At 41.4% G+C, this 14,546-nt stretch overlaps 1 protein-coding gene across 1 annotated transcript in view; it reads left to right on the plus strand.

The window, feature by feature from the left end:
- Positions 1–1,495: 1,495 nt before the first annotated feature.
- LOC310777825 (signal transducer and activator of transcription 1-alpha/beta-like) overlaps positions 1,496–14,546 on the plus strand; it is a 32,011-nt gene continuing 18,960 nt past the window's right edge. The window contains exons 1-10 of the mRNA XM_083638178.1: positions 1,496–1,577; positions 2,721–2,864; positions 3,085–3,229; positions 3,861–3,956; positions 4,211–4,291; positions 5,650–5,728; positions 5,818–5,906; positions 7,944–8,095; positions 9,926–10,078; positions 10,504–10,596. Of these exons, the coding sequence (XP_083494304.1) occupies positions 2,737–2,864; positions 3,085–3,229; positions 3,861–3,956; positions 4,211–4,291; positions 5,650–5,728; positions 5,818–5,906; positions 7,944–8,095; positions 9,926–10,078; positions 10,504–10,596 (1,016 nt within the window). The 5' untranslated portion in view covers positions 1,496–1,577; positions 2,721–2,736. The remainder of the gene's footprint in view (positions 1,578–2,720; positions 2,865–3,084; positions 3,230–3,860; positions 3,957–4,210; positions 4,292–5,649; positions 5,729–5,817; positions 5,907–7,943; positions 8,096–9,925; positions 10,079–10,503; positions 10,597–14,546) is intronic.

Consider the following 14,546-nt stretch of genomic DNA (forward strand, 5'->3'; position numbering starts at 1 on the left):
TTCATTCCAACCAATCACTGGACTTAAAATCTGGGTCAGAAAGTGCCATTTTTGTAATCCAGGTCAGGATCAGACTGATCTTGCTGTGTCCCCCCTATGAGCAGTGGAAGGGTTTAAACGTAGGAATAGGCTGCTACATAGCCTACCCTAAAATGTAATTTGTAATGTTTACTCAAAGTAACATCTAAATACTTGATTACTTTTAGAATACCGTCTGGGTTACCCTGAAAGTAGCCCAGTTAACACAATTGCTTATGGATGGATGACTACTGAACAGGCCAGTCGGGCACAGGCCCAGCAGCGGGTTCAAAACCTCAGGGCTGTCAGGGGACCTGATGATGATGCTGTGCTGTCACATACAGTGAGTGTCACTCACTTTACATTTACTGCTCACAGTCGAAATGCTTTGTCATTTATTTAGGCCTGCCTATTTGACAACATGTAGGGCCTAACGTGTTAGACCAGAAAGACACAAGTGAACTAGCGTTAGATGAAACAGTAGCTTATAGCAGACAATTTAGTTGACTTTATGCAAGTATGGAAGTAGGCTATGCAATGCATTTCAGAATTTAAAGATGATATTGGATGGCAAAAAATAAAATAAAAAATCTCTGCAAAATTGTTTATATTAGGCCTAGGCCACTTCAAGGATAATTTAAAATTGTATTTTATATTGAGCGTCCAGCTGGTAAATGTTTATGTAGCCTATAGGACGAATCAGCGTGACGTCACTTGACACCCAGAAATGCTGAACCCCGCAGCAGTTAATATGAGTTGTGTCAAACAAACGTTAATATCTCAAAAACTATACATCACATCGCTTATATTTTGACATTCTGAGTGAGAGCAGAAATAGCACGAGAGTTTGATGTAGCCTATCTATATGCATGTTGTGTTAAAGTTGTGTGAACTGTCGCAGTCTTTAAAATGTAAACAGAGTCAAGCCGGCTAGAGCAGACACTCACGCCTTGCGCCACTTGGGCTCCACAGGGTTCCATTGCTGTTGCCACCCAGTGACGTAATTTGTTTACCAAAATGCTGCTCGGCTGATCCCTCATTATATAAAGCCCCATGTTTAGTCTAAAACCACCTTCACCCAGGAGGATAATCCAGATTTTTGGCATCCTATCTCTGCGTTTGAGTTATTTGATCTATGGTCGCCATCTAGTGACTAAAAAAAGCCATGCATCATGCATTTAGGGAAAGTATGAGTGCAGCGTAGTATGCACGCTATTAAACCAATTCTAGTGTCATGTAGCCTAATCCTTCAGTTGAAACGAAATATCAAAATCACGAAGACTGGAGTTGAGGTTTGTTTCCCCAGGATCAAACCCTTTCACCGACATTAGATAGTCAACTTTTATATTGAAAGCGAAACCTTTTGAACGGAAGTGGGGCAATCTGCGAGCCCGTTTCTGGAGAATCACGTGGTCCGGAGTATAAAGACCCCCTCCTCCCTGAGTCTGAAGAAGTTCAGTTTCGGGAGTCAGACGAGACTACAGCAGAGCAGATAAACATCTGGCAGCAGCTGAGCTCCAACTGGATACGTTTGTTACCTTGTTCAACAATAACCAGAGGTAAGTCCATTTGTTTGTCTTGTCGGAAGTAGCCTAAATCAAAGTAACAATAAAATCCCCATAATATCTATTTTGTAGCCTAAGCGTGTCCTTTCCCTTAAACTACAATACTTTAAAAACTTTTGAAGACTTCACTTAGTTTGAATGGTTAAGTGTGTGTGTGTGTGTGTGTGTGTGTGTGTGTGTGTGTGTGTGTGTGTGTGTGTGTGTGTGTGTGTGTGTGTGTGTGTGTGTGTGTGTGTGTGCGCGTGTGCGTGCGTGCGTGCGTGCGTGTGTGTGTGTGTGTGTGTGTGTCCAGTCTACACCTTATGAGCAAGCAGGGCCGATTCTAGGGGGGGGGGGGGGTAATCTTGCCCACCCAATTTTTTTTTATTTTATTTTTTTTATCTCCCTTTTTGAATTCCAGGCGACCGCACTTAGGGTCGCGACCCGAAGGTTGGAGACCACTGGGTTAGTTAGTTTAGGGCACCTAACAGTAGTTATAGCTTTAATTTGATTTGAGAAATAAGCTCATCCAATGCAAAGAATATTATGGAGTTGATTATTTTAAACTATGGATGAAGGATTGTTATTTATTTGTTAGGGTAACAAAGTCAATCTGCTTTCAAAGTTTTAATTTCAGTTTGAGTTTGAATAAGACTAAAAGTCTTGTAAATATAGGTTTGAAGGCTAAATGGCAAATAGTTTTTAGCTATGGTTAAGTCTCACTGCACTAGTCTTTAATTTGATTTGAGAAATAAGGTAATCCAATGAAAATAACTGTTATGGAGTTGATTATTGAAATTATGGATGAAGGATGTTTTTAAGTTTTATGGTAAATCAATCTGCTTTCAAAGTTGTTTTCTTTTCACTTTTAAGACTAAAAGTCTTGTGAATATAATAACAGTTGTGTAAATAGTTAGTTTGTTAGTTAGTTTGTATGTACATAGTTAGTTTGCAAATAGTTTTAATAATAGGAGTTTTGTAAACATTGGCCTGTCCCCTGTGGAACAGTTTAGTGTTAGAATATAATGCAACAGAGTTGTTTTTTGGTATGACTATTTTCATTGCCCCCCAAAATGTTCAATTGCCCACCCAGTAACCTCACCCTAGATACGGGCCTGTGAGTCAGGCTCCTAAACATCATGCACGGTGTCTTTTCAGGGACACAGAGCTGCAGATGGCACAGTGGCAGAAGCTGCTGCAGCTGGACTCTGCACTGCAGGACCGGGTGATCCAGGTCTATCATGACAGATTCCCCAGGGACATTCGACACTCCCTCAGCTACTGGATCGAGAGGCAGAACTGGTGAGAGTCTTCACTTCAGTAGACCTCTCTTACTTAAAATGATTACAGTTACTCAAGTGCACATTATCAGGACACTGGAAAGGAAAAATGTTGCTCTGTGCTGACGTCACGAGCGGTCACAAGCATTGATTGAACTGTCCTGGGGCAGCAGGAAGAACATACTGTATGTGCACACTGTACGTACAAATGTAAACTTTGCTGTTCATCCGTATTTCCTCAGGGCTTTGGCGGCTGTCGATGAACAGGAAGCGCGGGAATGTTTCCACAAACTCCTGCAGCATCTGGACGAGCAGCAGATCCACTCTGTGCAGGAGAACAACATTTTGCAGAGGCCAGACTTCCCAGGGATAAAGGCCTACTTACAGGTAGGTATAACAGTGAAAAAAGATATGCACATCCCAACCAGTTTGAAAGGCAGGTGCTGGACCTAATAAAAACTGCAGTGAAATAAACAAAGAAAGGCAGCACACTGTAGCTCCCGTTTGCTTTTGTATTTATTCTTTGTGTTACGTTTCGAGCTTACGCTTTTCTTCCAAAAAATGTTGACGCCATACTTCTGAGGAGAGAATTGTTTTGGATTTTTACACTAGACACACTCGCCCCCAGAGGTCTGAATGAGGATTTTAGTATTAGACCGTTTCTGTGAGACATTTATCTATTCTTATGTGTGTGTATACAGTATATATATATATTTATATATTTATGTATATGATCATTGTATGGCTATTCCCTACACTGTCGATGCTCAGTTGTGTCCTCATGGATGTTGTTGCTGTCCTCCTAAATGTCTTAGTGACATTTTCCACTTGGAAGAAAAGCGTAAGCTGGAAACGTAACACAAGGAATAAATACAAAAGCAAACGGGAGCTACAGTGTGCGGCCTTTCTTTGTTTATTTCACTACTTACAGGTAGGACCATCGGTAGGACACATCTCAGTTGAATCTTGATAGATCTTCAGATGTTTTGTGTCTTGTGTTGTCTGTCTTCTTGCTCAGAATCACTTTGAGGAGAATCCGCTGCTATTGGCCATGATCGTCTCTGAATGTCTAAACGAGGAGAGGAGGATCCTGGCTTCAGTCGCCGGAGCGCAGGTGATCTGATTTGGAAGGTTTACACAGTGACAGTCTGAGGGTTGTGCGTTGTGTTGTGCAGTATTCAGTATTACGGTGTATAGAGAACAGAAATGTGTGTGTGAAAACATGGCATTATATCCAATCTGTACAGATATTAGAAGCCTAGAAACCTGGCCATCTTGACTGTCTGGTCCTTCTAAACATTTTCCACCCAGACCTGAAAACTATTTAAAACGTGCTGTTTTATCTAAATATATATCTGTTTTTCTCAGGTTTGCGTACCCAACAACCCAGCCATGAAGAAACAGATTGAGTTGGACATCAAAGTCAAACAACTGAGAAAGCAAACTTGGGTAAACTCACTTTATTCATTTCAGTCAATGGAAATAGTTATGTTTGGTGCTGAGGGCTCCGATCTTTACAGACGATGCTCCCTGGATTAACCAAGCAGTATGCTAAGCTAATCAGGGAGCGCAATGCAGAATCCCCCATGGGTAAACAAGAGTGAGCCCAAAGCAAGACATTGAATACATGTTGAACCTTTTGAGCCATGCAGACTCGTCTCTGAACTAGAAAGGTGGAGGCTGGGGTGGAGGAGGCAAAGCTTTGAGCCATGCAGACTCTGGAGGAGGCAAAGCTTTGCAGCAGCAGCAGTAGTTATGTGTGTGGCAGGATTTGAGTAGCAAAGACCAGTGTAGAAGAGGGCCATATTTAAATGTACTACCTTGTTGTGAGAATGGATGTGATTGGTGAATGACTAAATGCTGATCCAATCAGCGGGCTGTCAGCTGATTACAGCTGGATCGTAGCCTATGACTTCCGTTTCCTGCATGAACTAACGCGATGCTTCATCTATTAGATTATTTTGTCCCTCAAACTTTAAAACCTGATCACACAGATGTTTAATAGCATTCCTGAAAGCGCTATAATTCACATTATTTTTCTGTTGATGACGTTAAGTATTGCACTCTCATCCTGTCGCAACTCCTACATCCTCCTATGCGGTAAATAGGAAAAATGTCATACTGTAGCGTTTGTAAAGATTTGTGGGACTTTTTTTTTTTTTTTTTTTAGTTTTTTAGTTTATTTAGTTTATTTTGAACATGTTGTTAAAAAAAGACAAATAAAAACATGTACATTTAAGTACATTCAAGAAACAAAACAAACAATCAAATGATCAAGCATATCTTTCAAGAAAGAAAAATCCAGTACATAATTCAAATGAAGATTTCCATGTTCAAAAAGGAGTAGGAAGAAGTTCAAAAACTTATCTAGTCCTACCCCCTTTTTCTATTATTATTATTTTATTTTTTTCTTAGTTGTTAATCTTAAGTAATATAGTGTAGTTTAGTAAATAATATATAATACAATAACATAAATATTATTTATATAGCTATGTATATGTGCATACATACCTGTACACATACATATAAGTACACACAAATATACATACATTTCAGCTGTCCCTTACCAGAGTCGATGGTTGACATGCCAAACAAGTCAAGCCAATCAATAACCCATTCAATGCAAACATAATGTATAACCCCGAGACCAATACAGTCAGGTCAACAACAAGCAAATCACCTCGAGTCCTTCTCATATCCATTAAGTACACCAATTTTAAAAAGTCTTTTGAATTTCATGATTGTCTCACATGTTTTCATCTCTTTGATTGACTTTGACTTTGACTTTGACTTTGATTCTGATGCAGGAGATGGAGCGTGAAATCAAGTCACTGGAGGATCTACATGACAAGCTGGACTTCATACTGAAGACCTGGCAAAGCCGAGGTAGAGCAGGAAGAAAAACATGCTGTTGATGGTTTGCTGTTTCAGTTCATGCTTCATTCTGACAGTCTGTGATTTGTCTCCGTCACCAGTGGAGCAGCTGAACGGATCGGCCGAGTCCCATGCTCTGCAGAAAGAGGAGTTCCTCAAACAGGCCAACTTCATCACACAGACAAAACAGGTGTGTAGTGCGTAACACATTGACGGCGTATGACGCACGTCAAAACAGCCGCCCACATTTGCCCCCATCATTTTCTATGCACAACCCCACACTGGCGGCGGCAGACGGTGCTCCTGCCCAGCGACATTAGAAGTTGTGGTGCAGCAACACCACCGCCAGCTGCACATTATATATATATTACCGTATATATATATATATATATATACTACTGTATATACCTCCTTGGCCCGTGAGAAATCTTTCTACAAAGTTTCGTGGTGTTGCGTAAATCTGTTTGGAATTTAGGCGCCTTTTTGTGAGTGTCCCTGCTCTTTGCTCCCGTTTGGCCAGTGGGCATGAAAAGTTACTCAGTTCTAAGTTGGCCCATGACCAACCTTTCTACAAAGTTCCGTGCAAATCCGTTCATAACTTTTTGAAATATCCGCCTTCGTGCCCCCATAGTTAAAAAGAACAGATACAGAAATGCCTTTGTGCCTGTCTCTATCAGAGCGTTGAACGCTGCTGGGGTACAAATGTAATGTCTCCCCATCTGCCGTTGCTGTTATTTTGTTATTTATTTATTTTATCCTTTTATTCTTTTATTCTTTTATCTTTATTTGTTCTTAGGGGTACAGTACAGTATATCTGTATTATATACTTTGTCTGCCCTTTGGTCTGGACTGAGGTTTTTTCTTTTGTGCTTTAATACAATGATACATTGTAGCTCTTTCTTGTGATATAAATGTGCTGCTGTGAGCGAACTGCACTTTGCTACTATGCACTTTATATCTCTACTGTGCACTTTAGATCGTTGCTACTGTTGTCATTTGCACTTTAACTATTGTGTTGCACTTTAAACTGCTGCTCTAGACTGTTTTTACAATGTTTTTTTTGTCTTATTTGTTTTTATGTATGTACTTCATACTACGCTTTCTGCAATCCAATTTGCCCTTTTGGGACACTTAATAAATCTTGAATCTTGAATCTTGAATCTTGCAGACAAGCAAATGAACAGACAAACGAGGGCGAAAACATAACCTGCCGGCCAACTCCACCTCTGTTGGCAGGGTAAATATTGCTTAAAGGAAAAATTCATCCTTGTATACCATCAACTCCATATACCAGTAATTACAGAGTTACTGTGCGTTCACACCAAGGTGGAAAAAAGCTTCATTTGCTCGTTTGGCCGCACGGGTTATTCGGCAAAACATTTTCAACTCGAGCGAATGGACGGCTGAGGTGAATATCTTGTTACTCGCGCCGCAACATTCGCCAAATTCACGCCACCCGGGGCAAAACGGTGTCTGTTTGCATTTACTTTATATGTAATCTCGGTGCACAAATTCGCCAAATTCGCCTTCATGTGAACACAGTTAGTCCATGAGTAATTCACTTTTTTTCCCTCAACCTACCTAGCTAGTTCTACTTCAGTCAGTCACTTAGTGATGTCCTACATGTCCCTGAATGCCTTTGGCTAACCCCTAGAGAAAGGTTGTGAACTTGCTGCATTCAGCTCTTGGTTAAAAATGTAGGTGAGCAACAGCATAGCATAATAAACAGCAAGAGAGTTGCATTCTGCTCTATTAGGGCTGCTGTGGGTGGAGAAATTGGTCTCTCTGTCTCTTCTATAGGGTCACACCCACTTCCGGTTTAGGCATATACACCACAGCCATGCATCCACAATTCCTTTTTCATCTACATTTTGTAAAATGCTTATAAAAATAGTTTTACTTGGTCAAACCAAGGGTTTCAGCTATATTTGGAATCACAAGAGACCACAGAACATTTCACTGGGACCAAAACTTAAAATAATTGTGTGTTATGTTTTGTTTTGGTCCGAGTGAAATGCTCTACTATGGTCTCTCTTTTTTCTTCTTCTTATTTCTGATTTCACCCCCATTTTCTCCCCAATTGTACTTGGCCAATTAAAAAATAATAATCGAGATAAAAAAAATCTTGAAAAACTTACTTGATTAAATGCCTTGTCATCTCCAAACTGTTAGTCCAGTCATCGTTCTCCTCCCTGATAGTTGTTGTCGTGTGTGTTTTGCCCTGCAGGTGGTGCTGCAGCAGATTGTGAAGAGTTTGAACCTGGCAGAGCAGATTGTGACAGCTCTCACGGTGGTGGAGCTGCCTCAGTGGAAGAGCCAGCAGCAGAGATCCTGCATAGGAGGTCCTGCCGACACTGGTCTAGACCAGCTGGAGTTGTGGTGAGAGCTGCACGCTGAACCACAGACAGTATTATATCAACCTTGGCTGAGTTTCCCAACAAAGAAGCTTCTTAAGAGTTAAGAAGCTTCTTAAGACGTTAAGAATCTTCTTAAGGAGTTAAGAAGGCTCCAAAGAAGTGTTTCCCAAACGCCTTCTTAACAGAAGAGAAAAATAAAAAAAATAGAAGGCTCTTAAGAAGCATCTTAACTGGAGCTGTCCACCATCTCGATGTGAGAGGTCCTCTGCGGCCCACTTGATGGCACTCTGAGCCCACCAGTGGGCCACGACCCAGTGGTTGAGAAACACTGTTGTAGAATAACCTAATCATGGTCATGTTAAACTTTATTAAACATTATTTATTTCAGACATGGACTGCAGTTCAAATTGCTTTATATACACAGCATACAACAAAACAGAGAAACACTACAGAATTTAAGCAACCTTGGGTTCTGTGAAAGGTGCTATATAAATCCACAACATTATAAAAGGAATCTATTCTGATTAGAGGAATATAGCCTACGGTAAAACATTTAAAACACAAGTAACCATACATAGAGGGGAGATTTTCAAGTGTTCCCCAATTTTAAATACTAAAGGGTGCATGAAGGAAAGGAAAAAGGGAAAAACACAAGAGGAACAGTGGACACAAGTATCTCCTTTTGCCTGACGCGGCTGGATCTGCCAGTGTTTTGTCATTAAGAAGGTGTTAAGAAGGCTCCAGACCCTTCTTACAAAACCTTCTTAACGAAAGATCATCTTAGCGCTAAGAAGCTTTTGGGAAACGCAGCCTTCTTAACGGAAGATAATTGGAAGATAATTTTAGGCTAAGAAGCAATCGGGAAACACGTTGGCTTCGTTGGCTTCTTACGGGAGCCTTAAGAAGGGTCAAAGAAGCTTCTTAGCGCTAAGAAGCTTTTGGGAAACGCATGCCTTCGTAAAGAAGCAATTGGGAAACGCGTTTGCTTCTTAAGGAGGCCTTAAGAAGGGTTAAATTAGCTAATTAGCGCAAAGAAGCTTTTGGGAAACCCAGCCCTTATTGGTTCAGATCCAGAAGGACCATGGTGGTCTTTCCTGCTTCTTGTTGGTACAGAAGCCCATTGAAGACATGCAGTCATACATTTTATTTACCCCCACCCCCCCTGCAGATAACATGTTAATTTGAGATAATGGTGTAGTTAATGGACATAGAATAATTAAATTCGCTTGAGAAAAAAAGGGAAAAATAATGTTTCCCAGAGGCAATACATTTTTCCTTGAGATTTCCAATTCGTAAGCATAACTCTTGACATGATGACATGCTGAGTCAGTGCAGATGCCCTGAACACTAACTGGTAGGTTTACCTCGACATTTGGGTTTTAAATGATATGCTTTCCTTTAAGATGTTGGTTTCAAGCAGAAAATTATCTCATTATCTCCAGAAAGCATTTTTAGTTATCATGAGATGACAAAAAAGTGTCTTGAGATAATGACATAAATAACTTCATATCTCAAGAAAACAAAGAAAATGAACTCGTTATCTCAAGGGGGTGATAGATGTCCTCAACGACAGGGATGGGTATCGCTTCGTATTTTTCCGATACTGGTGCTAAAATTATAGTTTTAAAACGGTTGCCGGTGCCTGAACCGATACTTCTGCATGTACTGTAACTGTGATGGACTGTGAAAATATGTTTGGCCAGTTGCCACAGTGTGTGTGTGTGTGTGTGTGTGTGTGTGTGTGTGTGTGTGTGTGTTTGTTGTGTGTGTGTGTGTGTGTGTGTGTGTGTGTGTGTGTGTGTGTGTGTGTGTGTTATGTTTATGTTTATGTTTGTGCGTGTATGTGCATCAGGTTCACGACTGTGGCAGAGGCGCTGCAGCAGGTGCGGCAGCAGCTGAAGAAGCTGCAGGAGCAGAACCAGAAGAACGGCGCTTCCAACCTCCCCACTCAGATCACAGAAGTTGAGAAATGCACACGTGAGCTGTTGGCAAAACTTCTTGCAAAGTGAGATGTAGCATTGAGCTGAAACTTTTGCAATATACCAGTTACCCGTCAAAAATTTGGACACACCACATGTTTCTTTAATTTTGCTATTTTCCATAATAATACTCAAAACAATTAAATAACATACATGGAATTGTGCATAGACCCCCCCCTGCCAAATCAAATCAAATCAAATCAAATCAAATCAAATCAATCTGATATTTTAGATTCTTCAAAGTAGCCTTGGTGGAAAGGCAAAGGCTTTGGAAAGAAATTCATACATAGGATGAGCTTCACTATTTATACTGTATGTATCTAAGAAACACATTTCAAGCATTTAAGCAGAAGCCTTCATGAAAATGGCGTTAAGATATTGAAAACAACATGTACATTCAAGCAGGTGTGTCCAACTTGCTTACCTGTTGTGTTGTGGCCTTGCATTGCAGCGCTCTGGTGATTGAGAAACAGCCTTGCATGTCAAGTCTGCCCCAGAGACCTTTGATACTGAAGACTCAAGTCCGGTTCACAGTGAAAATTAGGTAAGGCTACACTTGACTTTACACATGGCTCCTACAAAGGAGCCTATTGGAAGAGTACAGCAAATTAATTTGGTGATGCTGATGTGCTGGAGGGACTGTTGTTCACTCCAAATATTTAACGTTAACTACACATAATCACAGATATAGTTTGAGGCTATTGGTCATTTCACCTATTGAAATTTGTTGTTGAGAAAAATAATGTCCCTGCAAAAGGTGATGACACACTCCGTGACGGCCATATTGGAGGTTTGGCTGTCTCATCAGAATCACACATTGTTAATTTCTGTGCTGTTTTTAACTAAGTGTACTGGCATTTATAATTTTGCTGCTGATAAATCGGATTTGATTTTGTGTTGTGATCATGTCCGCTTGTTAGCTAGCTAGTAACCTATCAAGACAGCGCCTCTGTCACTGTCTTGTATCACATCTGATTTGCTCACTACAGTGGCCAGTAGAGAGGCTAGCGTCAGAGGTAGTCTTTATATATATATTTTTTTTAGATCATTTTTTGGGCCATTTTAAGGACATGCAGCATCATCATCGCAATGTACGCCTGCACAATAGTCACATCACAGGACGTGCAATGTCAAGTAATAAAGTAAATGAACTCAAATACTATAGCTAACATGCTATAACTTTTTTGCTGTTTGATACTTAGCACTTAGCACACTACCATCCTGCCAATCACTCTGACTGCAGCTAAAAATACTTGCTACTACGTCACCCACGCAGGTTACCCACTACCTTCTTAAAGGGGCAAGCCTTGATGAGCTATTCAAGTAATTCAGTGAAAATTCTTGTATTTTTTCATATTGCAATATATATCGCAAAAGCTAAATATATTGCAATGTCAGTCTTTTCCAATATCGTGCAGCTCTACACCAGGATGCCCTGCGTCAGTAGTAGTCACATCATGCTAACATCAGTTGCACTGCTAATTAGCCTGCAGGCTAGTTAGCTAGCAACCTCAAACTACGACTTGTATTCTTTGTAGTTACTAAAGCGCAAATTATGCTTGAGCGAAATCGACGGCGCTGACTGCGCCGAGGGGGTCGCCGCAGCTGGGCGTCCAATCGGCGCAGCTCGGCGTAGGGGGCGTGCAGCTGCTCGAAAATGTGAGTCTGCGCCGTCTAGCACCGTCAACTCATTGTTGTGAGGAATGAGGAAATGCCATTTCCTCATTTATCGTGCGTTCCTTTATCGCAAAATAACTGGGATGTGGAGGCTAAATGACATCACATCCGTTTTGTTAGCGTTCCATTTGCAGAAAACTTGAGCTGGGAAGTTCACTGTTCATTGGTCAGATCCAGTCACTAGCCAGGCTAGCCATTGTTAGCAATAACAGTTGATAACAAGGCATTTCGCGGCATTTTGCGCATACAAACACTGCAGCCGCATGTCCACACAGATAGATGTTAGGCAGTGCTGTGTGTACAGCTGATTTAATGAGACACAAACAAAACAGAAGTGCTAAACAATATTACTACGATTATAACTACTGTTGTTGCGCGGCGCAGCCATCTTGGATTTTTTAGGTTGGGGCTGCTGAGGCTCCTATGAGTTTGGAATGGGAAATACCAGCTCTGATGACGTCACCGCCCAGCTCATGACCTTTGAAGTCGTAAGATTACCAGTCCCCAGTTATAAAGGAATGCACGATTAACGTGCTTGTCCCTCATCTAGCAAAGCCTTCTGCAGGCTCACCGGAATGAGTTTTGAAATGGAGGGACAATAAAATGTTCCCCCACCGACATGATTGCAAGTTCTTTGTAAACGACACGATAACATTTTGGACGAGTTACGTTCGAGTATGCACAGTCTCGCTGTCGCTGCTCTGCGGTGGCAAGGCTCCAAGTCGTGGCTGCGCAAAACCATGCCGGGCGCTTTAGACCAGAAATGCTAGGGCTATAGACAGAGTCACCGACCTTAATTTGTAACTAGGCCTAATGATAACTTTTAGTCAAATGAATTGATCTATCCATAGCAATCTTTTTCAGGTATTTCTCTTTTTCAAGTTCAAGTTCAAGTTCAAGTTCAAGTTTATTAGTGTCCCAAAGGGCAAATTGAGTTGCAGCATATAGACATACAAATAAGAACATTGACAAGAAACAACACAAGTAGCATGTTAAATGTTACATGCCTATAGTTAAAATAAATAAAAGGCTAAATAAAACATCAAGGACCTTGTTTGTGGCACACAATGACCGATAATGTGCAAGGTAGCATTAAAGTGCACAGCAATCGGTAAAGTGCACAGCGATCGGTAAAGTGCACAGCGATCAGTAAAGTGCACAGCGATCGGTAAAGTGCACAGCGATCGGTAAAGTGCACAGCGATCGGTAAAGTGCACAGCGATCGGTAAAGTGCACAGCGATCGGTAAAGTGCACAGCGATCCGTAAAGTGCACAGCGATCCGTAAAGTGCACAGCGATCCGTAAAGTGCACAGCGATCGGTAAAGTGCACAGCGATCAGTAAAGTGCACAGCGATCCGTAAAGTGCACAGCGATCAGTAAAGTGCAGACACGCAGCGACCGATAAAGTGAGGTAGTAGAATAAAGTGCACAAATGGCCAGTAAAGTGCACAAAGTAAGGAAAGATAAATCAATAGTTAAAAACAATAAAAGCAATAAAATAATAGAAACCATAAAATCAATAGAAACAATAAAACAATACAAACAGCGGCGGAGGCTGAAAGTAAAAAATGATAATAAAACACTAAACCATCACTGCCTTCCCTCAGCAGCGTTCAATGCTCGAATGGAGACAGGGACAAAGGAGAACTTGTGCCTATTTTTTGTGGCCCGTGGGGCACACAGTCGACGACCTGAAGGAAGGAGCCTGTACTCCGAGCTTAGAGGGTGGGCTGCGTCTGAACGGATGGACAAAGCCTTCTTAAGTACTTGTCTGTTAAAGACATGGTCGAGGCTGTCCAGATGGATACCGGCTACTTTAGATGCCACCTTCACAATTTTTCCGAGGGAATTCTTATCCTTAATACACAGGTTACCATACCAACAGGCAATGGAGAAGGAAATGACTGACTCGATATAGGCACTATAAAACAGTTTCATCAGAGTCTTATCAATTTGGAACTTTGCAAGTTTCCTCAGGCAATGTAGACGTTGCTGACCTTTTTTACACAACATGTCAGTGTTCAGGTCGAATTTGAGCTTGTCGTCAATTATCGTGCCTAGATATTTATAACTGGTGACAAGATCCACATTCTGACCATTAAAAACACTGTTCTGAGGTGTAGGAGGGGAACGTCTGTAATCAATGCAGATTTCTTTTGTTTTCGAGACATTGATCTGCAAGAAAGCATCATTACACCAGGACAGGAAATCATCGATAACCTGCCCGTGGCCATCCTCATCATCCTTAAGCAGGCTGACGATAACAGAATCGTCAGCATACTTAATGATGAATCTGTTGTTATACAGGCCACGACAGTCGTTGGTGTAAAGAATGTAAAGAAAGGCGGATAAGACACAGCCCTGAGGCGAGCCGGTAGAGGATGACAAGATGCTAGATAAAATCCCATTAACTCTTACTCTTTGAGATCTGTTAGTAAGGAAGTCAAGGATCCAGCCCACTAAACATGCATCCAAACCAAACGTGCTGAGTAGTTTATCTACCAGGACATGGGGCTGGATGGTATTAAACGCTGATGAGAAATCAATGAAGAGCAGCCTGGCATGGTTTTTACTGCCTTCTAGATGTTTGTGAAGAAGATTGAGTAGGGTGGCAGTAGCGTCTTGGACGCCCCTTCCAGTCCTATAAGCGAACTGAAAAGGGTCCAGCAGGCTCTCGGTTTTAGCCACAAGCTCAGACTTAACTAGTTTTTCAAATTGCTTCATGATTAAGGAAGTCAGAGCAACGGGTCTGAAATCATTAAGCGTCTTTGGATTATTGCTCTTGGCAACAGGGACAATGGTGGACTGCTTCCAGA

The sequence above is a fragment of the Poromitra crassiceps genome (genome assembly GCF_964638095.1).
Source record: "Poromitra crassiceps genome assembly, chromosome: 6".
In the NCBI taxonomy this organism is placed as follows: domain Eukaryota; kingdom Metazoa; phylum Chordata; class Actinopteri; order Beryciformes; family Melamphaidae; genus Poromitra; species Poromitra crassiceps.